The 26,083-nt window shown below is 42.3% G+C and overlaps 1 protein-coding gene across 1 annotated transcript; it reads right to left on the bottom strand.

Annotated features, from left to right (window-relative positions):
* Positions 1-674: 674 nt before the first annotated feature.
* hivep3a (HIVEP zinc finger 3a) lies at positions 675-23,724 on the bottom strand (the record flags this gene model as incomplete). Its single annotated transcript, XM_083900167.1, has 6 exons — positions 675-1,112; positions 9,694-10,262; positions 15,314-15,382; positions 15,469-15,590; positions 18,794-18,975; positions 19,948-23,724. 6 exons carry the CDS (start codon positions 23,722-23,724, stop codon positions 675-677), a joined length of 5,157 nt encoding a protein of 1,718 aa, XP_083756293.1.
* Positions 23,725-26,083: the final 2,359 nt, after the last annotated feature.

Raw genomic sequence — 26,083 nt, 5'->3', positions numbered from 1 at the left:
AATCACAGCCTTTGAGAATGACGGTTGAAACCACAACATTGACGTAAAATTGCACTTCAAAATACTGGTTGGGATGAATAAATAGTTTTAGTACCTTTCTATATCCATTTTGGTAATACAGTACATGAACACAGCAATAGTTATATTAGAGCTGTCATATAGGGCTAAATAGGGAAATTGATTAAAACTTTTGTCTCTTTTCATTCCAGCTGCTTTTTTGCATATAGTACAGAATTTGCATAATAGCACATCAATAAATTAACATCAATGACATCCAACAAGAGGTTAAAAAAAGATTTACAAAACATACTGCATATATAACAGTGTCCATATACATACATATATGTGTGTATATATATGTATACATATGTGTATGTATATATACACATATATATGTATATGTATATATATATATTATTCATATAATTACATAGTGTCATTCAAAGCGGTGCTCAAGTGCTCTTGTCATTTTTCTTCTCGGATTTGAAACCAGAGTGTGAGACGTTCACTGTCAGACTCTGGTTTTCTTGCACTGTCCCGTCAAGACTCTCCCTCCTGTCAGAGTTGTGTCTGGGAGGAAGGAGTCTTTTTTCTTTTCTTTTTGGCCTTGGGTGGTGTCAGCATAAACATGCCTCTCTATGACATGTGCGTCCATGCTCCTGGGAACTCGACTGTTATCCGAGGCTGATGCACTCTCGACTCTTCGAGTGGCTGCTCCCCGGTGTTCCCGCTGATGCCTCAGGATCCGTGGGGCTGACTCGGCTGCCAGGGGACGTCTCTGTCAGAGTGTCTTGCCGCTGCAGCAGAGAAAACCTCCCCTTAAAAGCGTTGGTCTGTCTCCAGGATGTGCCATTACCTGTGAGGCCAGCTGGAGCAGCTGTGGAGGCTGTGGAGACAGTGGAGATGGTGGAGATGGTGGGGCTGCTCACCAGGCTGTACAGAGGGAGGGTGGACCTAGGCTGAATCATGTGAATCCCCCCGATGGGAATGAGGAGACTGGGGGCCCTACTGGGCTGCTGGGAGTGCAGTGGGAGGTGACTCAGGAGGTTATGGGCTCCCCGAAGCCGTGGGAGATGTGGGGCAAGGTAGGTCAGACCAACCTCATCCACAGACTGCAACAAAACAAGATGAAAAAATAAAAATGAGACTTGACTGTAGCTGGTAATTCAAATTGGTGTTTTACAACAATAACAGTGACTCATCGATTTCTCAGCCATAGTGCTGAGAAAACAACAACAGAAAGCTGAGCTCTGCAAAAGTGCTGTGACTTAAAGAGAGAGCAGTAAAAGACATTATTAAAAGCATTACTTCAACACTTCACCATGTGCAATGTGTAAAAATGTGCTTAGAGGTTGAGCAACTTTGTTGATTCTGGCATTCATTCTAACAGTGAGTGACTGTCATTAAAGTAAAACTCCTCAACCATTTTTTCAGGTGTAAACCAGTGTATATCAATATATAATGATGTTATTTGTTGATCCAGTTGTGTGTAAAGTATTAAAATTATACATGTTGATAAAATGTGATTGCTGCTATTGTTGTGACTGTTGAGTTCTGGCTCCTGACTGGATGAAATGTTGGAATACTGGAAATGTTTCTCCTAAATTTCTTTTAGAAACAGGGGCTCATGTCACAGAGCTAACACGCTCCATCAGTGACTGCTTCTTTTCTGTCTTCACACTGCTTTTGCTGCTGGGACTGGAGCTGGGAATGATGTCGACCACAAGTTCACACGCTCCAGTTGAGAAGTCGGAAAAAAAACATGGAGGCAAGCGTATCTTGGGCTAGCCATTGTTAGCAATACCAGTCAATAACAATGCTCTGTACATGCAGGTATTTGCCCACACAAACACTGTAGCAACATGTCCACAGCTAACAATTGAAGAGTAATATGTGTATGACTGATTTACTGTGAAACAAGATGAGGTTGCTCCAAGTTTCCAAGTTCATGCCCTCAGACATTCTCAGTTTTGACTAGAAATGGAATGCAGCATTACTATTTTTACAGATAACATTATGGGGTAAATTTAATGAGACCGCAGACAGGAAACAACAAATATGTCTCCTGCTGAGGTGCTGTGCCTCAACCCTGATGTCTGGACTTTCCCGCACTTGCTCACCTGCAGTTAAAAAAATGAGTACATTTCCTTGAGAAGGAGGTCTGTGAGTGCAGACTGCACTCATGAGAAACTTAATGCTCTTTCTGTGGACTACCAGAATCAGAGAGACGATACAAACTTCACCAGATTTTACAAGTAAACACCAACATACCAGCACGAGCAGAAAAATAGGACCACCTGCACTTTATGAATAAACAGGATTTAGTATGAACTGTGATCACCAACTTATATACTATATTATGTTTGTATCAACTCAAAATGATCAGTGTCACTAGCTGTTAGGACAAAACAAAAATATCACATACATGACAATCAATTTCATCAATCATTTATTACAGGGTCTCTGCAGTCAGGCAAATTTATTTAAGAACATAATGAATACAATTTAAGACCCATTTCAAATCCGTACTGGCAAAAAAGTATAAAAGTCATGAAGGATAATTGGAGCAACAAATTGTTGAACTTGCAATTCAGCTTAGCTGTGGGTTTTCATTAAGTTTTCTCCACTGCTATGCTAAGCTGTAACACACCGCGGCGTGTGCACAGCACACTAGCTCCCCTCCTGGTGCTCGATAAATTGTCACCGGGCAGCACAGGTGGCCTACTTTAGTTCCGTGTTGTAGTTGTAGATGTTATCGCATCATCAAAAATAGAAACATTCCAAAGCGAGACTGAAGTTTATGCATGTTTTTAATAAAAGTAACGTTAAGGGCTGGACGATTATGGCAAAAATAATAATCCCGATTAATTTGATTGATATTGAAATCATGATTACTAAACACAATTATTTATTGATTTCAAACTATTTATTGAACCACCAAAACTCAACTTTAAATATAACTTAAAAGAACAGCCTGATATAAATAAGTAACACATAAACAAGTAAAATAATAATGATAGTGTCACGATCTACATTCTCACATTCTTCCAGTATCTTGTTGTTGTTCTCTGCTGCTCCGTGTCTTTCTCTCTCTCTCCCTGCAGGAGGCGTGGTTGACCCACTTTCCCTGATGACGCTGGTGATTGCCTCCACCTGCGCAACTCCACCCCAGCTGCTTCTGATCAGCGATCAGGAGGACTCTTAAGGCGGAGCTGCGCTCGTCACCAGCGTCAGTTCGTTGTTTCGATTAGCCGGTAAAGACGATACTTACCTTGCTGCTAGAAACTTGACTTCCCGAAACCACAAACTTTGCGTCACCGTGGAGTCGCTGACGCCTTCCAACCCCGCTGCTGCCCGTCACATACCTATCTCTGTCATACTTACGTTCCTGCTAGCTCGTTGTACCCTAGACCTAATAAAACCGTTGTTTATTATACTTACCTTATCTTGTCTGCATTCGAGTCCTCCATTCTCTCTCTCAGACGTTTCCACTTAAAGGGAAACGTAACAGTACGAACTGACCAAAAATGGACTTGGCAGACAGAGAGGTATTTAAACAGGCGCTAACCGTGCACGGCGAAGCTATTAGCAGACAACCATCAAGGAATTAGCTGCTAACCTCGGGTCACTACTTCGCTCACCTCATTCAACTTCCATCCGTTTCACCACCTGCTTTGTCTACTCGTGAGCCATTTGTTCCTACCCCTGAACGTTTTTCTGGGGAACTGAACAAATGTACTAGTTTCCTTTTTCAGTGTTCGCTCGTCTTCGACTTACAACCCGCTACGTACCCCTCTGATCATGCTAAAATAGCATTTGTAGTCAATCTCCTCACTGGGAGAGCCGCTCAGTGGGCTGTGGCTCTGTTTCGTAACCCTCACACTCGACCTGCTTCCTACTCCGATTTTGCCATTGAGCCAAGCCGTGTTTTCGACCATGTATTCCAGAGTAGTGATGTCGCCAATCGTCTTCTTTCTCTGAAACAAGGTAACTCGTCAGCCGCAGATTTCTCTGTCCCGCGGAAAGCGGGTGGAATGACACTGCTTTACCTTCTATATTTCTGCGTAACCTTAACGATGAATTAAAAGATGAATTGGCAACACGTGATGTCTCACCTAACCTCGACTCCTTGATCGAACTCACGCTCGGTGAACGTCGATTCCCCACGTTCACCCCTTAGCTCTCCACAGACACTTCCTCCCTCCGTCAATCTCACAAACGACACTGAACACATGCAGCTGGGCCGTACTCGACTCTCACCCACGGAGAGACAACGCCGTTTGCAGTCTGGCTCCTGCATCGACTGTGGTCAACCTGGTCACCTCATCGCTTCCTGCCCGAGTCGCCCAAAAGCCTGAGCTCACCAGCACATGCAGGAGTGCTGGTGAGCAGGGCTGTATCCTGTCCTGCACTAACCCGTGTGACTCTGGCGGGTCAAATTCGATGGGGTCAAGAGACAATTTGCCTTACCTGCCTCGTTGATTCAGGAGCAGACGACAACTTCATGGACATTCGCTTGGCTGAACAGGCTGGGATTCCGTCTCTGTCCCTTTACCTCACCCTAAGACCATCTCCGACCTGAACGGCAACCTCCTGGCTGAAGTCACTCATCACACCATTCCTCTCACCATTATCCTGTCTGGCAATCGCCAGGAGGAGATCCAGCTGTTCCTGATTCCTGGCTTTTCAGCATCGGTCGTCTTGGGTCTTCCCTGGTTGGCACGTCACAATCCCTCCTTCAATTGGTCCACGGGTCAACTCTCCAGCTGGAGTGTCAACTGCCACTCTCGCTGCCTCAGGTCCGCTCATCCTTCTCTGTCGAAGAAGTCTGACTCCGCCCCCGAAACCTCCGAACCTCGCTGGCGTTCCTGAAGTCTACCATGACCTGGCGGAGGTCTTCTCGAAGGATCATGCGCTCTCCCTGCCACCTCATCGCCTCTATGACTGCGGCATTGATCTTCTCCCTGGAGCCACGTTACCTTCTTGGAGACTTTACAACCTCTCCAGAACTGAACGCCAGAGTATGGAGGAATATTTAAATCAGTCCTTGGCTGCCGGCCTTATCCATCCTTCCTCCTCTCCAGTCGGTGCGGGGTTCTTCTTCGTGGAGAAGAAGGACGGATCTCTTCGACCATGCATAGACTACAGAGGACTCAATGATATTACAGTGAAGAACCGCTACGCGCTACCTCTCCTGGACGCTGCTTTCAGTCCTCTCTGTAAAGCACGCGTCTTTTCCAAGTTGGATCTGCGAAATGCTTACCACCTTGTCCACATTAGAGAAGGTGATGAATGGAAGACGGCATTTAATACTCCAAGTGGACATTTCGACCCGGAACGCCAGTTCGTCGTTGAGGTCGATGCATCGGACACCGAGGTCGGGGCGGTACTCTCCCAGCGTAACCTCGACGAACAGAAGCTCCATCCCTGCACCTTCTTCAGCCGACGTCTTTCCCCAGCCGAAAAGAACTACGACGTTGGAAATAAGGAGCTCCTGGCAATCGTCTTGGCACTCCAAGAGTGGAGGCATTGGCTGGAGGGGACCGCCCAACCATTCATCGTCTGGACCGACCACAAGAACTTGGCGTACCTACAGAACGCCAAAAGACTGAATTCGAGGCAGGCTGGATGGGCCCTTTTCCTCTGCCGTTTCAAGTTTACCCTGACCTTTCGTCCAGGCACTCGAAATGTGAAACCAGACTCTACTCGCCCGACCCTCAAGATCAGGAGTCTGGATCCATCCTATCTCCTTCCTGTATCCTGGGCGCAGGGTCCTGGCCTGTGGAAACAAGGGTCCGCCAGGCCCAACGGACCGAACCCGATCCTGGAGGGGGACCTCCCGACCGCCTGTTTGTTCCTACTGCCATGTGCTCAGAGGTTCTTCAGTGGGGGCATTCTTCTAGACTCGCTTGTCACCCTGGAGCAGCCGGCACTCTCTACTTCCTCAGACAGCGTTTTTGGTGGCCCTACCATGGCCCAGGATGCAGCCACATTCGTTTCTGCCTGTCCCACCTGCTCCCGAGGGAAACCCTCCAACCGTCCCCCGGCTGGTCTCCTGCAACCCCATCCATCCCCCACCGCCCTTGGTCACACATCGTTGTCGATTTCGTCACTGGTCTCCCCCCTTCCAATAACAACACCACCGTCCTGACTGTAGTGGACAGGTTTTCTAAGACAGTCCACTACATCCTACTCCCTAAACTGCCTTCATCCATGGAGACCGCCGAACTCCTAGTCCAGGCTCGTCAGGCTACCATCCGCAATCCAACGGCCAAACGAAACGATCCAATCAGAGCATGGAGGTGGCTCTCCGTTGTGTCACCGCTCGCCATGCAGCCGAATGGAGCTCCTTCCTCCCCTGGATAGAGTATGCTCATATCTCACTCATATCTGCTTCCACTGGCGTCTCCCCCTTCATGGCATCTCTGGGCTACCAACCCCCATTATTCAACTTTCAAGAGAGAGAAGTAGCAGTTCCTTCCGTACAAGCCAACCTGGAACGCTGCCAAGCTGTATGGCAGCAGGTTCGAACGTCCCTCCTGAAAGCCTCCCAACAACCCCAGAAGCAGGCTAATCGACACCGAACCCCCGCTCCTGAGTACCTACCTGGAGTGAGTCCTATCCTCTGGAACACGATACGAACTTTGTGCCACTGTGGAGTCGCTGACGCATTCCAACCCCGCTGCTGCCCGTCACATACCTATCTCTGCCATACTTGCGTTCCTGCTAGCTCGTTGTACCCTAGAGCTAATAAAACCGTTGTTTATTATACTTACCTTATCTTGTCTGCATTCGAGTCCTCCATTCTCTCTCTCAGACGTTTCCCCTTAAAGGGAAACGTAACAGATAGCAATAAAGACACAAATAAAATTAACTGCTGCATAACTTGCAAAAATTTACAACTTGCACTGACAACACTAATGACACAGGCAAAATCAAAACAAAATACTCTGCAACTTCAGCACAACATCTATCATACAGGACTGGAAATATTTTACGTGCACCGAAGCTTGTCCAAATTCTTAACATGCGTCTAGAATTCTGGGTTTGCTTACGGTACTAAGCTAGTACGAGCTACCGCGGCCGTAGCAGACAAAGCGGAGAGAGTGGAGGCGGGACTTCCGCTACAAGTAAAGCGACGCTTGATTTGTTCTCTCGCGTTTGTCCTTACAGGCTCCCGTAGAAACATTTTTAAGACCCCGCGGATACCCTGTATTACAGCCATTCCAACCTTCGTCTGAGTTCTGCGTTAAAACTTTAGGTAGAAGCATGATCTCAGCAGTGAAACTGATCATTTATAGGTGATACAAACATGGTCTCTATCTATTCTGTCAGAGATTTCTTCCTGTTAAAAGGGAGTTTTTTCCCTCTCCACTGTTACCAATTGGTTTCTCATTGTGTTGTGTTTATATGTAATAACTATGACGTCTTGACCTGACCTTGTCAAGTGCCTTGAGATAATGTATGTCATGAATTGGCACTATACAAATATAAGTGAATTGAATTAAATACACACAGTTAATTGAACATGTGCATTCATGGACCTATCCAGTGCAGAAGTTTGTGTCCTCTCTCTGACTCTCCACACTGTATTTAGTTTCCTACAGCTAATTACTACAGGTGATGATGGCATGGATTAATGTGAACCTTAACAGACACAGAAACAAAACTAATAAATAAATTGTGAGTTTATTTGTAGATATTTTTAGATAAAAGCGGTTGGAGCTTCATCCTGTTGTCAGTGATTTCCCGTTTCGGGACAGTTTATTCCATCCTACACTACTGAGTGTTGTGTTATAAATACTTATTCAAAGTAACTATTATTAAAATTAAGAAATAGGTAGTGAAAACTGTGAGGTTCATGGTGTGTAAAGGGAGCGGCAATCGTGGCACAAGAGCGTTGGGACGGTGGGTTTTTCAGAATGTATTTCAACAAATGACGGGTCATTATTAACTTATTTCCACTTGATTTTTGGACAAAAGTGACAGTCCTAACTTCGACATCAGACCATGGCAGCAACGATTAACAGAATTGATGATAGAGCTATGTCATCACACTATCTTTAACTTTTCACGCTGTGGACTAACACCCTCCCCCCATAAAAATATCAACGGTATGTGATCATTTCACTCACATATATTTCAGGAGCGTGGAGTGTGTTGCAGAGGTGGTGGTTCACGTTGGAGTGTGCAAATGCGGAAGTGTGTGTGTAAAGGTGCTCACTCACTTGTGCCACAGATGAGGAAGGAGACAGGGTTGGGAAGTAGCCGTAATTTTTGTTGACCGCTACGCTACGCTACTCATTCATTCATCACTTTTTTATCTGTTTATTCTGCTGGTTTTCATTATTCCATTCATCCACCTCAGCTGCGATGTAATAGCTCTGTGCGGTTTGTTCACAATAAATGCACCAAAAGCATCTTTGGATCTCAGCGTATCTGTCCTCATAGCCTCCTAGCACGTCACAAATCTGACAAACCCGAGGATCCAGCATCGCACTCACACCAGCTAACATGGTTTGTCAAGGAAGCCACAACAATATGTGTATGAATGGTGGTGGTGGTCGGAGGGGCCGTTTGGCGCACATTGGCAGCCACGCTTCTGTCAGTCTGCTCCAGAGCAGCTGTGGCTACAGACATTTTGTAAATTTCTTCTTGTTTTTGCTGTATGCATGTGCAGCAGTAAACAAATTAAATGCATGCTGCTGCTGCAACCTTGTGGTCATAGATCCACCACCGTTTAGGAAGTTATTGGAGCAGAAAGATTTTTTTATCAATGCAATCATTAATGAAATGTTTTTGTCGTTTGTGACCAACATGAATTCAAATATTGTTTTTATTTTTTTTATTATAAATGATTAATCAAATATCCCTGCCCACACATGGACGCAGCTGCACACACTATCCCAATGCCAAATATTATATATAATTAGTTTTTTTGAGTTAGTAGTTGTGTAATAAGTTGGATAACGTGCAATGAGACAGCTGTTATTGGCAAATACGTGAAAGGATAGTGAAAGTCTTTTCTCCTTCACAGAAACAGGACGTGTGTTTGTGTCATATTTTTAAGCATTTAAAAAAGACATGAACAGAAGTCTCTGTGTGAGTTACTATCTTCTCCTGTGAGACCTATATTGGTGTGAGGAGGAAGTTGTGAGGTTACGCCATAACATCACCACATGTTTGGAGTAGACTTTAAAAAAAAAGTTTATTAGGGTGAAGTGAGATATTCACCCGTGTTGTTTTTGTCATAGACGTGGTTGTAATCGACGGTGTGCAGCGATGGACCCACCAGAGAAAACATGTTATTTTGGAGCTCTGCTGCATTATTTTTAAGGCCTGGGAGCTGAAGGCTTGGTCTGACTGATATAAAACAACAAAGTTGTCTTTCCTTCCTTTTCCAATAAATGCGTGACTTTAAAATAACCTCATATGTACCAGTATATCTATATTTGTTCTACATGTTGACTCAACGGGATTTAACTGAGCCACAAAAGATCAGCTTTCTGAGCCAAAAGCTGATTTATTTACAACTGTAGGCTAAACTAACAGAGATGGACTGAGGTTTGACCAGTGTTAATTATACATGCAACGCTGCCACAGCAATAATGCAACCGAAAGTAATGACTATTATTTGTAGAATATTGAAATCAATGATCTGATTGTGTTTTTTGAAGCACAAGTGTGACTCACCAGTCTTTTTGTGGACGGTTGGTCTCTCAGACAATGAGCAGAAGTGTCTGCCAGGGAGCCTGGAGGTCCACGGGGGTTTGATCCATGGGGTGGGGCTATTACAGGAGACAGGCTTCTGACTGGGGAGACTGGTCTAAGCTGGGAGGAGGAGACATGACAACTGGATGGGGAGAGGGAGGAGGGAGGAGCAGGGGACAGCCGAGGCCTGGGTGACGGGCTATGAGGTGAGGATGACTCCCTCTGTGGACTCACAGACTGAGTATTAGGAGAGCGGGGGTCTCTGGAGGACACGGATGCTGAAGCATCAAGGCGTCTGCAGGCAAACATTGCCCTTCTGGTTCTAGCAGAGGGCTTCTGGGTGGACTCCTTGGGGGGACGTGTGAGTGATGGGCAGGATGCGGGCTCCATTGGCTGGCCTTTCTCAGAATTACAGGTTTCAACCTCCTTGGACCAGCTGTCTTCACAGTCCCTGTCCTTCACATTGCCCTCACCATGTTCAACTTTCTCCAGATCAGAGTACTGATGATCATTTTGTTTATCTGGGTGAAGCAGTTGGTTTTCACAGACACCTATGACAGAAAAAAATGTATTTATATCACACTTTTCTAGTCTTGATGACTGTTTTTTTTTGTCATTCACACCCATTCATTCACACATTCATATGGCACATGTATGTGCAGCTCATTTTTCTACCATACATCATGTTTTTCATATCAATGTACACGCTGCCAGCACAGCCGTCAGGAGCAATGTGGGGTTAAGTGTCTTTCCCAAGGACACATCAGCATGTAGACTAGTGGAGGGAGGAATTGAACCCACAACCTTCCAGTACTAGTTAACCACTGGGACCATGTATATGTACTACAGAGCATTAAAGAGGTGTTTTTATTCGAGGCTATTCAATTATTCAACTAAGAAAAAGAATAATAACAAATGGTTTATCAGCTGCACAATGCATGTGCAGGGAAAGGAAAAGGAAAAACCTCTGCCTGGAGGATCCTGTTCCTCACTAAACGATTAGCTTCTTCTCGATGAAGGAGGTTGTAAGTTTATTTCAGAGTGAACAAAGACCAATATGACCTACTTTTTTGGCCCATATATGCTTAGTGCTTGCTACATTCCAACTCCAAAACTTAAGATATTTTGACGACATGCATACGTGCTAAAAAAAAGTGACACAACGTGCGTGTATCAGACACGTCTCCATTTAAGATCATGTATTTTCATGTACAGTTACTGCGTGTGAATGACCCTCAGTTAAACATCCATACGACCAGAAAAGACTGACAAACTGCATCATTTGGACCATGTTTCTACCCTGTTAAAGCACTGCATACTGAGAAGAGAAGAAACATGGTGACATCATGTGTTATTAAAATCTCATTTTCCCTCACTGCACCAATTTTTTTTTTTCTCTGGATGCAACATGCAGAGACTGTCCCTCTCATCTTCTATTTATTAAAGCCTGTACACACACAATATCTACAGGCTGTTAACTAATGTTTCCATTTTCCTTTAAACAAGTGTCAATTTAAATTCAAATATGGTGACAAATGACGTTCTGTTTGACGACAGAAAGAAGCCACAGATGATGATAATAATATTATTATTGTTGTTAACCCTACTCTTTTTTTGCTGAGCTTATATACAGCATATACTGTTTATGTTTACTGTATGTATATATACATATATATAGAGAAATATACATGTATATTCTGTAAATCTAAGATAACATTGTGATTGTTGTTTATGCAAATTGACATTATCGACTATTTAAGTGGCTTTGCAAAAATGAAACTGTCTGTGCTGCAGCAGTGAGCGGCTGCATGTGGTCGTGCTAATAGGGAGAAAACATGGAGACACCAGCCCCAAAAACTAAGTCTTTGAAAGGATAATCTAAGAATTATTTTTTCATCAAAATCCCCCAAAATATTGATATACATTTAATTTTCGGGGCTTATTTAACATGTGCTCCTCTGTATGAGGTTGTTATTGTCGGTCTGTCATTGTAAAATTAATAAATTAAGTTAAAAAAGAAAAAGAAATAGGGCACAGATCACAAGACCAGGGCCCTCATATATAAAAGAGTCTTGTGGAAGCTGGGGATGGAGGAAGAGGGAGGAAGAAGATGCCAGTGTGCGTCTCCAGCGATAGACGTACACGCACCTGCATCATCTCCTCTGATGAAAGGCGCAGTGGTGGCAGACAGGCCATAGTGTGAGTGAAAGCTAGCGTACGCCGTCTTCTGGTGTGTATGCACTCTTTAGCTAAGGAGACACTGATGTGGCTCAAATCAAGTCACCAATAAGTGATTAAATTAACTTCTAACCAATTAATAAAATAAAGTCAGTTGATTATTATACACTACTTTATGTCAAAGGCAAATGTGAAATACAGGACCATGAATGTCTACACAGAACTGTGCTTACACACTCATTAGTATTGGATCTTACATAATGCATGAAACACATGAAATTAGCCTTACTATCACTTTGTCTCAGTGGACACTAGTGGTATTTTCCTAAGAGACCAGTTATTCTTAGAGACTGAGTCAAGACCCACATATGAATAGAGAGAAAGACTTTGATGAATATATAATATACCTAAAAAGATAGTATATAGTTATATATAGTATATATAGTATAAAGTACATAGTTCATTTCTTTAGAGGTGTGTTTAATTGAGGTACCTACACATACTGAGCAATGACTAGAGAAAATCGATTTATTTGTTTGTTTTTTTTAGATTACATCTAACAGCAGTTGTTAATCAGCAATAGACCAGCAAGCAGCTAGGTCAGAATTCTTTATCAACTTTGGTGGAAGGGAGTGAGCAGTTCAACACATTTCAGTTTAATTTCACAAAAGACAAAGGTTGAGCAGCAAAAAATATCCTTAAGATATCAAATACTTCATTTTATTGAGTGGTTAAATGCTGGCAGCCATGTACTAAAGCTGGTTCCCAGTATGGGGAGCACACACAGTACTGACTGTTAGTATCTCATACAACCACACTTTAAGAACAGCTTTACTTTAACTTGATTGAATATTTAATTTGCTCCATTTTTTATTTTGTTCTTACAAAACATGTCGTCATGTAATTCCAATTGTTGGGCTGCAACTAACGATTATTTTGGGAGTCGACTAATCACTTGATTATGTTTTTCAATTAGTCGTGATGCTAGTAATGTTACAATATACAATAATTTCGTACTCTCAATTAAGTGCAAATATCTTTTTCTATAATACAACACTGATTTATCTAAAAAAAATAATAATTCAAGCTTTAAAGATAAAATGTCTGTCATGTAATTCTCTGTGTGCTTTTGGCAGTGCTGTCACTAAATACTCCTCTGTTACATTTTTAGAAATGTCTTTGCTATTATTTTGATTAACGCATGTTTTGAGGATTTTTAAGTCTTTTTAAGTCTCTTTATTTTGAGTTAGATTTTGAAAGAGACAGAATCATCACATTTACATAGAACAACCCCCTCCTGGTCTAAGCTGTCAGTGAAACCACACCTCTCTGAATGAGCACAGATACTATTGTTGTGAGCTACACTGCTACACAGAACAATACATATACAAGACATTAAAAAACTGGACATAATATCCTCTTAAGATTTGAAATGAAATAACTTGAAAAAATATATATGACTCACGCATTTGATTGACTTCTCAAGCTCTCACGCCACACGATTTCTCACGCTGAAGTACCATCACGATTTTAAAAACGGTTCTGAATATATCTGACAGCTGAGTTTATATGTGATCTAATCTTGAGCCTGAGAAAAGCCACTTGTGATCGATAAGTTATGCCTGCACAGACCGTGACGAGTACAATATCCAACTGTCTCTACATCCATGGGCTGAGCTCGCGCTAAGCATATGGTGCAAATAATATCCATCCTCTGAAACGTTTGAAATGACAGGATACATACTCTTTTGCGCATGGTGTAGTACAATAACATTCGTAGTCTAGTGGTTAAGTAACAGGACTTGTGTCAGGTAGGTCTTTGTTAGGAAGTACAGCCACAATTGAGTACTTCTGTGGTTTTTCCTTGTCCATCTTCAGTCAATGGTGACAAAGACAGAGACAGACACAGATCTCACTTCTGCTATGTGAGTGGACTCATTAGAATTTTAGGACAGCGATCTTTATGCTAACCTGTTAGCATTTAATTTAGCAGACTTCATCGTCACAAAAACAACAGACAGATGGATTATTGAGCGGCCGAAAGAGAGCAGGACAGACACAGTAGTTGTTTGAGACGATGACGTGATTCCAGCACCACTCTATCTTCTTATGGGGTGAGTTTCATTAACGTCAAAAACAGATGATAGAAATATGACTACACAAGTGTAAGGACAAGAAATTATAACAGAATAAGCCCCCCCCCCTTCCTATATATATATTTTAAGTTATTTCATTTCAAATCTTAAGAGGATATTATGTCCAGTTTGTTATGTATTGTATATGTATTGTTCTGTGTAGCAGTGTAGCTCACAACAATAGTATCTGTGCTCTTACAGGGTGTGGTTTCACTGACAGCTTAGACCAGGAGGGTTTGTTCTATGTAAATGTGATGATTCTGTCTCTTTGCTCTCAGAAGGTGTAAATCTTTGAGGCTAAAATTCTCCCTAAAGCAGTTTGAGGAGTGCCTTCATTCAAATGGCCACATCTTCTTCAAATATAATCAGATTTACACGTGTTGGACATTGTTGGAAAGCTTATAAATCACAATTTCAGAACCTGCAGATAACTCAAATGTCCAGAGTTGTTCCCAGCTTTGACATGGCTGTCCACATATACTGTATGATGTGTTTTGTTGGAGAGAAAGAGGAAGCATCAGAATTGACCAATGCTTGTGGGAAGACGGCTACTTCACTGCACTTAACATGTTAATTAACATGACTTACTTACATTGCATGGCTTGGTTTAATACTTGATTCCAATTGTTCAATAGCTTCATTCATCAATCTATGATTACAACAGACTTATTATGCGCAACAGACACAATTAATCTGGACGGATCGCACAAAGAGCCTCATATGTATCAATGTGCAGAAGTCCAGTCATTTTATCAAAGTGTAACTCCTCAGAGACATCTCTGCCACAGTGGCATATTTTCCTAATATTAACATAGACATATGTGTGGAGAAGGAGACAGTGTTCATGTTCTTAGCAGTCGAGGAGCACAGAGGAGACTAATACGGCTTCAGAGCCAGAGCCAGCGGAATAATGGAAAACTTCAGGGTTACTCCGACACACATGAATCCAGCTTCTGGCTCAAAGAGTTTTGACATACTGAACGTATGCTGCTCTGCTACCACTGTCAGTCTCATATCTACTAAGAAGGTTTATGTGCCCATATGTAAGAATGTTAGCACCACTTAGCTTTCGCATTAACATTACTCCACCATCATACTCATTGTTAACTTGCAGTGGTGACAAATAACTCCTAAGTGTAAAGAAATAACAAATATTTATTACTGACATACAATGAGCCTATTATTTTAAATTCTAATTTGAAAAGTTGGTCTTTCTCTTTAAATCAAATGCGTAATGATTGTTCCATATAAAGTTCATGTATTTGTGCAATATAACACATAAAACATACCTTCACCTGCATCATCTGTGTAACAGCATGTTTCTTTTCCCTGTGTCTGACATCTCTGGTGTTCACTTCCTGCAAATACAGGGTAGAAAGTGAAGAACTGACAGAAGAGAAGCATCATACTTCTATTACTTAATTCCTTCATTCACCATCCTTACCTCCAGCTTTGACAGCAATGCTACAGTCAGAGGGACGGGACACTGTGGATTTCTGCAGTATGCCACAGTCCTCACACGGGCACTTCTCTCCACCATGCACACGGCCATACTTCTCATTTGATCTGTAGGTGTAAAGAGAGCAGAATGTTTCACTTTGGTCCTCAGAGCATTTCTCTGGCAGTTGTCTATTGATGTTGCTCCTCTAAGGAAGAGAGTGACGATCAATAAGAGGGTAACAGGAGCTGACGGACAGGCAGCAGGTCCATTAGCACCTGTAAGCAGCTGTTTAGTGCCTGTATTTATCCAGTGTAAGTGCTCTATCTGTATGGCCTTTGCTACACAGTGAGCTCACAGCGTGACAGCCAGGCCTGGGATCCAACCCTCTGTGTACACTAAAGTTATCTCAGCAAGGCAGCGAGGCCCATTTTAGCTTCAACAGAGCCACTTTCATAAGCCCCAAACCAATATATGCCTTATAACCCCATCACAGCTCACACCACCACTGAGTCTAAACACAGGGGAGCCTACGCTTTGGTCCTTGGTCCGGGAATTGCTGCAGCCAGCCAATAAAAACAGCTCAGACAGGGAGGGAGGGAAACCCTGGTCCAGACCAGCTGCTGCTCCAAATAAGCATGAAAAAACACAAAATGAAAACACATTCCTCCAACAAACAATCTGTCTGATTATAATCAGCTGTTTTTTTCTTCCTCTATTTTCATTCTTGCCTCAGGGCTGGATGAATTCTGCAGGTATCAAAAAGAGCTTACATAAAATGTTATCAGTCAAGTTCATTTAAAAGGGAAAACATAGTTTTCCAGTATACACATTCTATACTCACAGACTTTTCTATTGAGACCCACTCACACCTGAGATCCTTACTTTCCTCTATTGCAGTAATAATATTATTCCAAAGTTCAACTAACTTTCTGCCTCATTTTGTCTTTTTTGTGGCTTAGACAGACTGAAAAGGCAGAGTGGGAGAAAGTCAAACCAAAAAAAGACTCACAGATGGCACCACTCTGCCCCGCCCCCACAAATCTGTAGTGTTGATGTCTGATGAGAAGAAAGAGTCTGAGTGTGTCTGTCAATACAAATGATTTTGAATAAATAACACATCGGTGTGGACCGTGCAGGTTTGCACACGGTGTTCGTGTTTCAGTAAAAATGTGATTGGGAAACAAAAGCTGTGAGGACATCACAAAACATTTTATGCAGTTTCTTTGTTTTTCAGGACACAGCGTTGTTGCTATGATCCCCTGCCGTACAATTCTGATTAACATAGACAATCAGAAATCCAGAATCCAGAAACATTCTTACATTAAAGGTTTCACAACTATTATATCCAACATTAATAATCAACTATTTTGAATCGATTAAATGTCTTGAGTGTTTTTTTTTTTTTTTTTTTTTTAAACAAGTTAACTGATTTTTCTCAACTGGAACATTAATAATATACTGCGTCTAGACCACAGGTATTGATTTTTATTGAGTTTTAATTCATCTATTTTTCTAGCCTTTCCTATTCTTAATAGCTGACTTTCATGACTAATGCTCTGTTGCATATGCATGTCCATATGATGTTCTACTAATTTCACTGATGTCAGTGTGAGGGGGTGAGCGAGCAGTTGCTAAATGTGACTGGCAGTGATGGTTTGTGTAAATGAAATGTCTGTAGAGGCAGAGGAAGCGAGGCAACTTCCTGGATTCAGTCCCTCAACAGACTGCTGATCCAGACAGCCAACCAGTGGCCTCTCCAGCACGGTGGATATATAACAGTTTTCACAACACAGCCTTCTGTGATGATGCAACTAGAGACGGGATGATATAAAGCTCATCTGTTTCCTCTGTATCATAAGCTTTTTGAATATTTATATAATGTACGTATATTATTCATATAGGATAAATGTCCATGTTTGTGTTCAGAGGGCTCCACCTTTTTCTAGCTACAAGTGAAAACATTTGTTTCTAACTAAAGAATCTTCTTCTTTTGGCTTCTCCCTCTAGGGTTTGCTACAGCAGATCATCTGCCTCCATCTTGTCCTCTCCCTTGTGTCCTCTTCTGTTACACTAACTGTCCTCATGTCCTGGTCTTCCTGTCCGGCAACTCCATATTCATCATCCTTTGTCTAATAATCACGATCCCTCCTCTTCACACGAGTAAACCATCTCAACGTTGACTCTCTTACTATTTTTCCAAACCATTCTGCCTGAGCTTCCAAGGCATCATGTCATTTACTCTCTCTTGCTGAACATTACTCGCACTTGTTCTGCATGGAATCTCACGTCAACAGCAGAGAGAGACAATGTACGTACAGTGTCCACAACACCGCTAGTACTTACAACTTGACGTTTGTTCTGCATAGGCCTAGAGTAAGTACATCGAGCGATGCAGGGTGCATAAAACTGTAGGTGTTGTTGTAACAAATGGTGGTGGGACACATTGAGCTTAATTTGGTAAATACCTATATTACTCACCTGGGTATCTACTGATACCAATATTAGTCCGATACAGTCATTCTCGACCATTTATGAACTATGAAGCTGTTAGCAACTGTGCAATAAATATTGATGTAATAAACAGCACAAACATGACTCAGCTAAAATGCTTTTGCTGATTTGTATTTACAATTTTACAGTCTGTGCATAGTGAAGCATGTGACATATATGATTTTTTGGATTGGATTTTACATTTTTATCTGTCCGAAAGCCGATCCAGTGATTTTGACCAGTATCAGGCTAATGCCGATACAGGCTGATACCGATTCCCATCCCTAACCTAAATATCTGCATATTGAAATAGCAATTTCAATGACCCATGTTTATTTAGGGCGATTTTCAAAAACTTTAAAGGGCCTTGAATAATGTTTTATGTTCAAATGTTCAAATTCTAAAACTTTCAAGGATTTCAAGTCCTGTGTGTACCCTGCACCTATCTCACTGTCATTCACACACAGGTATTCTGTCTTGTTCCTACTAACCTTTATTCCTCTTCTCTCCAGTGCAGACCTCCACTCTCCAGGCTCTCTTCCCACCTGTCCCCTACTCTCACTACAGATTACAATATCATCTAGAAAACAATTCCATCTGCACATTCTTACTCAAATGTAAGGTTAACAAATATCAGAGATTAAAGCTGATTTTTACAACTATTGCAACAATATTGTGAATCGCAATAATTTTGTTCAGGAAGATCATGACATGAGATTTTACATTACTCAGATGAAACCAATGAACAGTACACATGATCAGCTTGGTCAACAGATAAAGTGTATACAGACAACATGTTACCAGTGAAGCTATTGTTATCAGCTAAGGCCACACTCACCCCTCCTCAGAGATCCACACTTCAGGAGGTTGTTTATTTCTTGAGCATGACTTGACTCCCTCCTCGTCTTTCGTCCTCAGTTCCTCCTTCTCCTCTTCTCTGTTTGATCTGATGACTTCTGCTGACAGCGGCCCCTTCCTTGCTCCCCCGTGGGTGCTGTGATATGACTGGCTGTTGTAGACCTACACTCAAAAGACACATGGGCAAATTCAGCTATTTGTCTCCAGCATGTCCAGGGAGACAAACATTGAGAATTCTTGAATTCATTGTAAAGTATACATGTTTTCTTTCCCATTTGTATCTTGATTGATTGCTTTTAAAACTCATCTCCAAGTCAAAGGCAGAGCTAGCAATTATATTTCCTTGGGGATTGAAATGGAATTAACAAAGATCCAATATGTCAATGCCAACCCAGCATTTTTACATTCAATATACTTCAGAGGAAAAAGAAATACGGCTATGCTATCTAACCTCATACTTATTGTAGACTGAATTTATGGACTGTAGGATGAATCTCATTACACTTTGGACTTAGCTGGAAAAATAGTTGATTGTTGAGTTTCATTGATATGAACATGGACATATGTACTCTTTTCATACATAAGAGATGGTAGAGCTGACGGATGATCATAGAGTAAATCTGTTAATATCTTAAAATTTCTGATGATGTTGACTGGCAATTAGGACGTTTTTGTCAATGCTTCCAGTACCATAGCAATGGGAGCATCAGCACCTTCGAACTGCCCTGTGATTGGTCACTATATGGATTTCCATCATCATCATCATCATCATCATCTTTTATGAATATTTTCATTTGTGCATATCAACACTTAAATGGAAAAACAGAAAATTCTAAAACTCTTGAAATATTACATTCAACTGAGGGAAGTGGATAAGGTGGTCGATCCAGTTAAAACCACTCTCCATACCACCAGCACATCTCTCCCCCCCCCCCCCCCCCCCCACAACTCTGGAATACTCCCACAACATATCTAAATAATAACATCCGTGCCTACCTAAATCTCAACTTAAAAGCTCACTTATTCAGACTAGCCTACCCTACATGACCACCCCCCCCCCCCACTATCACCTTGAAGTTCTTTTGATAATACATGACAGTATAGATTGTAATCAGAGGGTAGTGATGTAATTACCTCAGTGGAGCATGGCCTTGTGTTGTCCTCTTGTTCAAATGACTCAGTAGTCCTGACTGACATGGGGGATAGAGTGTAGATAGAGGGACTGAGCCTCTGCTTACAGTGCAGCAGAGACAGAGCCATTTTGCTGGAAAGGCCAGGAGGGTTAGGATTGTAGCTACTAGTGGACCAGGAGGAATAGACTGAGGGCTTCTGGGCATCCAGAGTAGAAGGGTTTGGCTTGATGTAGTTCAAATAGCACCAGCTATTACAGGTGCCGGACAGCAGACTGGGGAATGAAGGTCCAATGCGTGTGATGGGAGAACAAATGCCTGGTGGACATGACCGATTCTCCTGTTTAAGTTGCTGTCCACATGGGCCCACTGCTGCCTTATTCCACTCTTCCGCTCTTTCTTTCACTCGTTTCTGCTGCTGTTGTGACTCAGGGGGGATCTCTATACTGTTTGAAGGGGAAAGCATGCGCTTGTTTCCCCCTGAGCCTGATGACCTCAGATCCTCATCAGACCACAACTGAAAGTCGTTAATTATGTCCATTGTGTTTCTATACCCAGCCATTGGAATGCCTACATTGAGTGAAACTGCATCAACTGTCTCCTGGGGTCTAGGGGAAGTGGACTGAGACAATGTAGTGTATATGGCACACGCTGGCGAAAGGGTGTCAGTTTGCAGACGCACTGCTACTGAAGGAGATGCAATTGGCCTCAGCAATTCCAAACTGGAAGTGATATGTGGGACAGAACGCTGGCTGAAAGAGTGACTTACTTGAGTGTCTGAATAATCATCATGTCGTAGAGGAATCTCTAACTTCAGCCCTGTAGAAATGGGGAGGTAGCGAGCTCTGGCTGCCCCTGATGGTCCATGTTCCCCTGAATGGACGTGTGAGGTCTCTTCTCTTAGAGTATCTACAGATGGACCATGATTAAGTGGGAGTTCTGTGCTGCCTTTTAATTCAATATTATGACTGAGATGCCACTGAGATAGAATTTCTTTGCCTTGTAAATTAGCTGGATAACACAAGAGTGTGTCACCTGACAAAGGAGAGGCAGATGGGTTACTGTCGCACACAAAGTTAGAGCTTGTTTTAGAGGATGTGCTAGTTCTGACACGCTCAGGGCTACGGTTTGATGAGGTACAGCGGTCCTCCTCCTCTTCATCTGGATCTTTTATAGCAGTATGTCTCATAAGGAGACACTTTCTTCTTTCCCTCCAGCCCACTGCAGTGCGCTCAGGAGACAGGCAACTATAGTCAAAAGACTTACTGCGAGTCTCAGCCATTAGGACATTTGGTTGAGGGTCATGAGGTGCCTGTTCAGATGCTGAGCGCCGCATCTCTCTGTGCTGATGCACACCAGGTACCATTAGCATGTGAGGGGCTCTCGATCTCCGCAGTGGGGATGATGTTGTGGGCTCCATGTCTGTTCTATTTGATTCCTCAAACGACGTGGAACGACTGGATGCATAGGATGCACTACTGTCCTGACTAGGGCTACGGGGAAGAGATACTGAGTCATAACTGGATTCTCCTGAGGACTGCGCAACCTCAGCTAAACGCAAGCGTTTCTTTTTGGGAGGGAGTTTTTCAATCGGGAGTTGGGCCAGAGAAGAGCTTCTCTGTGGCCACTGAAATTCATCAGGCTTGTCTGGGTGTTTTACCATGGGGGCTGGCTTGACTGACTTCTCTGTGCTCATGCTGGAATCCTCTGTTACCAATATTTCTGGAACTTGGACATTATGTTGGCGGACCAGCTTTCCGGTTGCTAGTTGTGTCTGCTGTTGCTGAGATTGTTTCTGTGGCACCAGTTGATAGTCGTCGAGTGGTGCAGTGTTTTTTGTTGCCTCGGTGCCTTGATTCTCATTGCACAAAGATTCTTGTTTTTCAAATGAACTAGTATGTTGAATCACTGAAAAGGTTTGAAGAGTAGATCTTCTAGGGTCCTCATGAGCTACACTGCTGTCACCTTTGCACTGTCCAGACAAGAGGGCAGTAGAGAGTAATGAAGGAGAGGAGGGGTCATCAAACTCAAAACTCTCCTCTTTCCTCCTCTTGCGCACAACTGGTGCTCCTGCTCTGACTGCATGGTTGAGTAACTGTGAAAACTCCATTTGACTAATAACCATCTCATTTCTGGGGCACTGTACTAAGCACAGGCTTTTCCTGTGTTTCTTATAACCTTCCCAATCTATACATGCAGTGCCACAAGTCTCACACTCATATGGCTGGGGTTCATTTTGCTTGTGGTCAGGCACAGTGCTTACACTGTCAGGGTAAAATGACTGAGTAACCTCATGTTCCTCTTTTGTAAATTCAGCACCGAGTGGGATTTCAATAGCGGGCTGCCGTCTCAGCATCCCAAAACGGCGGGAAGGCTGCCGTTCATCAAAAGATTGACTTTGGCGGAATTTACTGGGGCCACCACTGGAGGCATCAAATGAACTAGCTGCAGTTGGCATAGAGTGACTTCTCACCAGAGGAGCAGTGGATGTTTGGCCAGCTGGCTTCTTCACATTTGAAGACTGATGATGAAATTTTTCACACGGAACTCCCATTGTGATGGAACCACTGTTTTTGTAGCCCAGGTCTCCTGCTTCAGGGCTATGAATTAGTGATTCTTTCACAGATGAAGCCTTTTGAGTCTCTGAACTATTCTTTCTGGAGAGTGAGAATCTTCTAGGTTTTACACTGTCAATTTTGCTAGTGTCCACGACTGCCTCATTGATGGTAATGAGTTTGGTGATATGGTCAATGACCTGCTTCTTGGGCACTGTGAATGGGACACTTTTGTCCTTCTCACCAGAGGGCTGCTGGTTATGACGAGATATCCTCTGTAGTTGTCCAAGGCGTCCATATTTGCCAAGGATGATCTCTGCATAGCTTTTGGCACTTGTGTTTGGAGGACTGTCCTGGGACTGCTCAGTACTCTCAGAGCGAGAGAAATAACCAGATTCTGTACTGCCTAAATTTAGAGATGAGGTCTTTTCATCAGATGAATCTTGAAGACCCTGTTTTCCTCTGCTTAAACGCAGGGCCAATCTCTTTTTCACTGCATAGGAGTCGTCATCTCCTATTGAGCCATCTTTGGCCCTTCCTGTTTCATGACACTTTAGAGAGGCAACACTGCTCTGTCTTTCTGTAAGAGTGGAGGTGGGTGATAGTTGTCTGGTTTCATCTTCTGACTCAGTGACTTGCTCCTCTAAAGTTCTTGGCTCCCCAAGTGCCAGGCCTGCTTTCACCCTGTGGGTATGTGATTTACGGTGTTTGTACAGGTTACTCTTGGTTTTAAAGGAGAATCCACATGGGGCACAGGGATAGGGTCTTTCTCCTGTGTGGGAGCGAATATGTTTCTGAAGGACACTAGGTTTTGCACATGCACGGCCACAGTAAGTGCAGACATATTTTCCCGGTCTCTGAGGCTTACGCTCCCGTTTCTGTTTTGGGGTGCTCTCTTGGCTTTGTGGTTTAGACTGGGTTGGATCACCTGCTGTGGATGGTGGGAGACCTGGTGACAAAGTAGCTGTAGTTTCTGTTGATGCTTCATGCTTGTGCTCTGGCACTGTAACCGCATCGTTGCTCTGCCGCTGATGGCTGAGACACTTATGTCCAGGATGCTGCCGTTTAGATTGTTTGGGTTGCTGTCGCGTGCCATGTGGCTTTGGCGAGCTCGTTCGCTGGGAGGGAGACTTAGAATGCAGGCCTTTGGGAGGAGACTCTGTTTGACAATGTTCTTGACCTCCAGGCTGCTCCCCAGTCGTCAGATGACTATGCAAGTTCTCCATATAATGGAAGGACAGCCTCAGATAGACAAGTGGACAGTTTAATATGGAGGACTTGTATCAAACTATATCCACTTGATGATCAGACCTCATAATTCCCATTTGTGCTGATATACGGTTATTGCTTAACAGCAGGATGGATGCAACAAACAAGCTACAGCTGTGATATGTCATGCGCCGTGGAGGAGGTCTTCAACCATGCAGACCTAATGGATCCCATCATGAAGTTGTCAGCCAGTCACACACTTTGTTGTGCAGTTGAATCACTGGAAGATGATTCTTCTGTCCTCTTAATATGTAGATCTGTGAAGACAAACACGTTTGAAATTACATAAAATGATGTATGTAATTCAGATAAACATATGACCCGCCTCTAACTATAAATATTTATTTTCCATATCTTACATAATAAGTGTATGTGTCATCCTGTTTTCACTTGCCCCTGGCTGCTCAATACTTTCAAATGAAAACTCTTGATGTAATACTGTATTTTTGTATGAAAATAAAACATCATCAGAGATAGGAAATAGCGGACCTTATGTCTTATTTCAATACAAGTATAGTTTAAAACTCATCATCTTCAGTGATTTTTAATGGCACTACTGTGCACTACTTCTAACAAAGCTGTGGATACCAATCTGTTTCTGTTGGACAGGAGGAAATGACATAAACAGCATACCAACTCACATTAAGAGTTTCACATTTCTGCTGCAAGACCAGAAAAAAGAGAGACAGAACGATGACAAAAGTGATACAAATCCCTTCTGTTTGAGGAGAGAGGTGCATCATTCTCAACAGTAAATATAATGGCTCCTGTATTAAATTCTTCCTTGTTAGAATTAGTTGACATAAAAGCAACTGCTTTGCCTTAGGTTCCCTCTTTGCATTAATAATTACACTAGGATTAACTACATGTGAACCTGGCAGTGTCAGTAACATGCTTCAATTGATGCTGCCAATATGCTCACTCTCCTACACCAAAGTCCATAGAGAAAATCAGCATTTTTAGATAGACAGTAGCCTCTGGTCTACTGCTATTGATAAGTTTGGTAAGTCTGAGGTAAATCTGACAAGACAGTCACAAAATAATAATAAGACGTGAATAAAACCATTGATGGAATTTAGTTACTATTCTTAATTCTCTATTTTGAGTAGTGATCAATCTATGGCTACCTGCACTCTCATTTTAATTAATAAAATTAATTTGGCATTTGTTGTATAATAAAGTATCATTATAACAAATTGCTAAATGTGGCTGAACATTTTAAACACTATATTATAGATGTACATTTATTCTCTTTATGTAAATGTTACAAAAATATTGAAAGTTAATGTCGTCTGTGAAGGTTCTCATCAATTAAAAAAAAATTATAATTTAAATGTGGTTAAAACCAAGCAAGCCTTGATTATTAACAAATGTTTGTCTCTTATTTCTTCATTTTTGTTTTCCTTTGCCGTTTGTTTGTTTATTTTTGAGTCATTCATTGTATATGACTTTGTATTATATGCTCACGTTTATGTACAGTTGTGTACATTTATTTGCCAGTATTGAGTTGTCAAAAAAAGAAAAAAAAAGAAAGTGATCAGTGTTTATGATAATCGTTGTGGTATTGGTTCAAGATTTCAGGCTTAAATGTTTTAATATATCTTACTCTTTTACAGCCTAACCAGAAACAAATAAGTTAGAGCTAAAGCACTGATATGCACGATATACTCATTACTCAGCAATTACAAAGCAAGCCGTTTTGGACTGAAACAACTTCAGGCTGTAATGGTTGTAATGCAACAATAACCAAACAGCAGTTAAAACCTCAATTCTAGTTTGTCTAAGGTGTTGTCGTGCTACATCTGCCACAAAATGGAGCAGTGCTATAGATCAGGTCACGACATCCAACGTCTCAGTCTGGCAGAAGATGATTAGTGCTGACTATTGTATGTGTAAGAGCCTCATACAAATCATAGTTCTTAGTCATAAATACTTTAATGACTAAGAACATAACGTTAAAGCTGATGATGGTAAATACCTAAAATGGCCATGCTATGCAAATGCTATGGCTAGATTCATAAGGCAACTCAGCAGACATATTGAAGAAAACTCCTAGTGTTTTTTTTGTTGTTGTTTTTTTTGTGCCTACTGAAACAGTAAACAAGGCAGCCCACACAATGACCAGCTGGTTTCTACACCCACATTCTGGTGGAGGACAGCAGAGTTGCTGGATTACATCCAAATGACTGATAACAGGTTGATAAACCTCTTTACTTTGACTTATGAGTACAGTATCCTACACAGATATAAAACCAATACTCTTTTGCATATACCAGGAGGCAGGGATATCCGATTTGTGTATATTGCAGACAATGT

Source organism: Microchirus variegatus (genome assembly GCF_963457635.1).
Source record: "Microchirus variegatus genome assembly, chromosome: 13".
In the NCBI taxonomy this organism is placed as follows: Eukaryota; Metazoa; Chordata; class Actinopteri; order Pleuronectiformes; family Soleidae; genus Microchirus; species Microchirus variegatus.
This window is presented reverse-complemented; position numbering and strand designations above follow the sequence as displayed.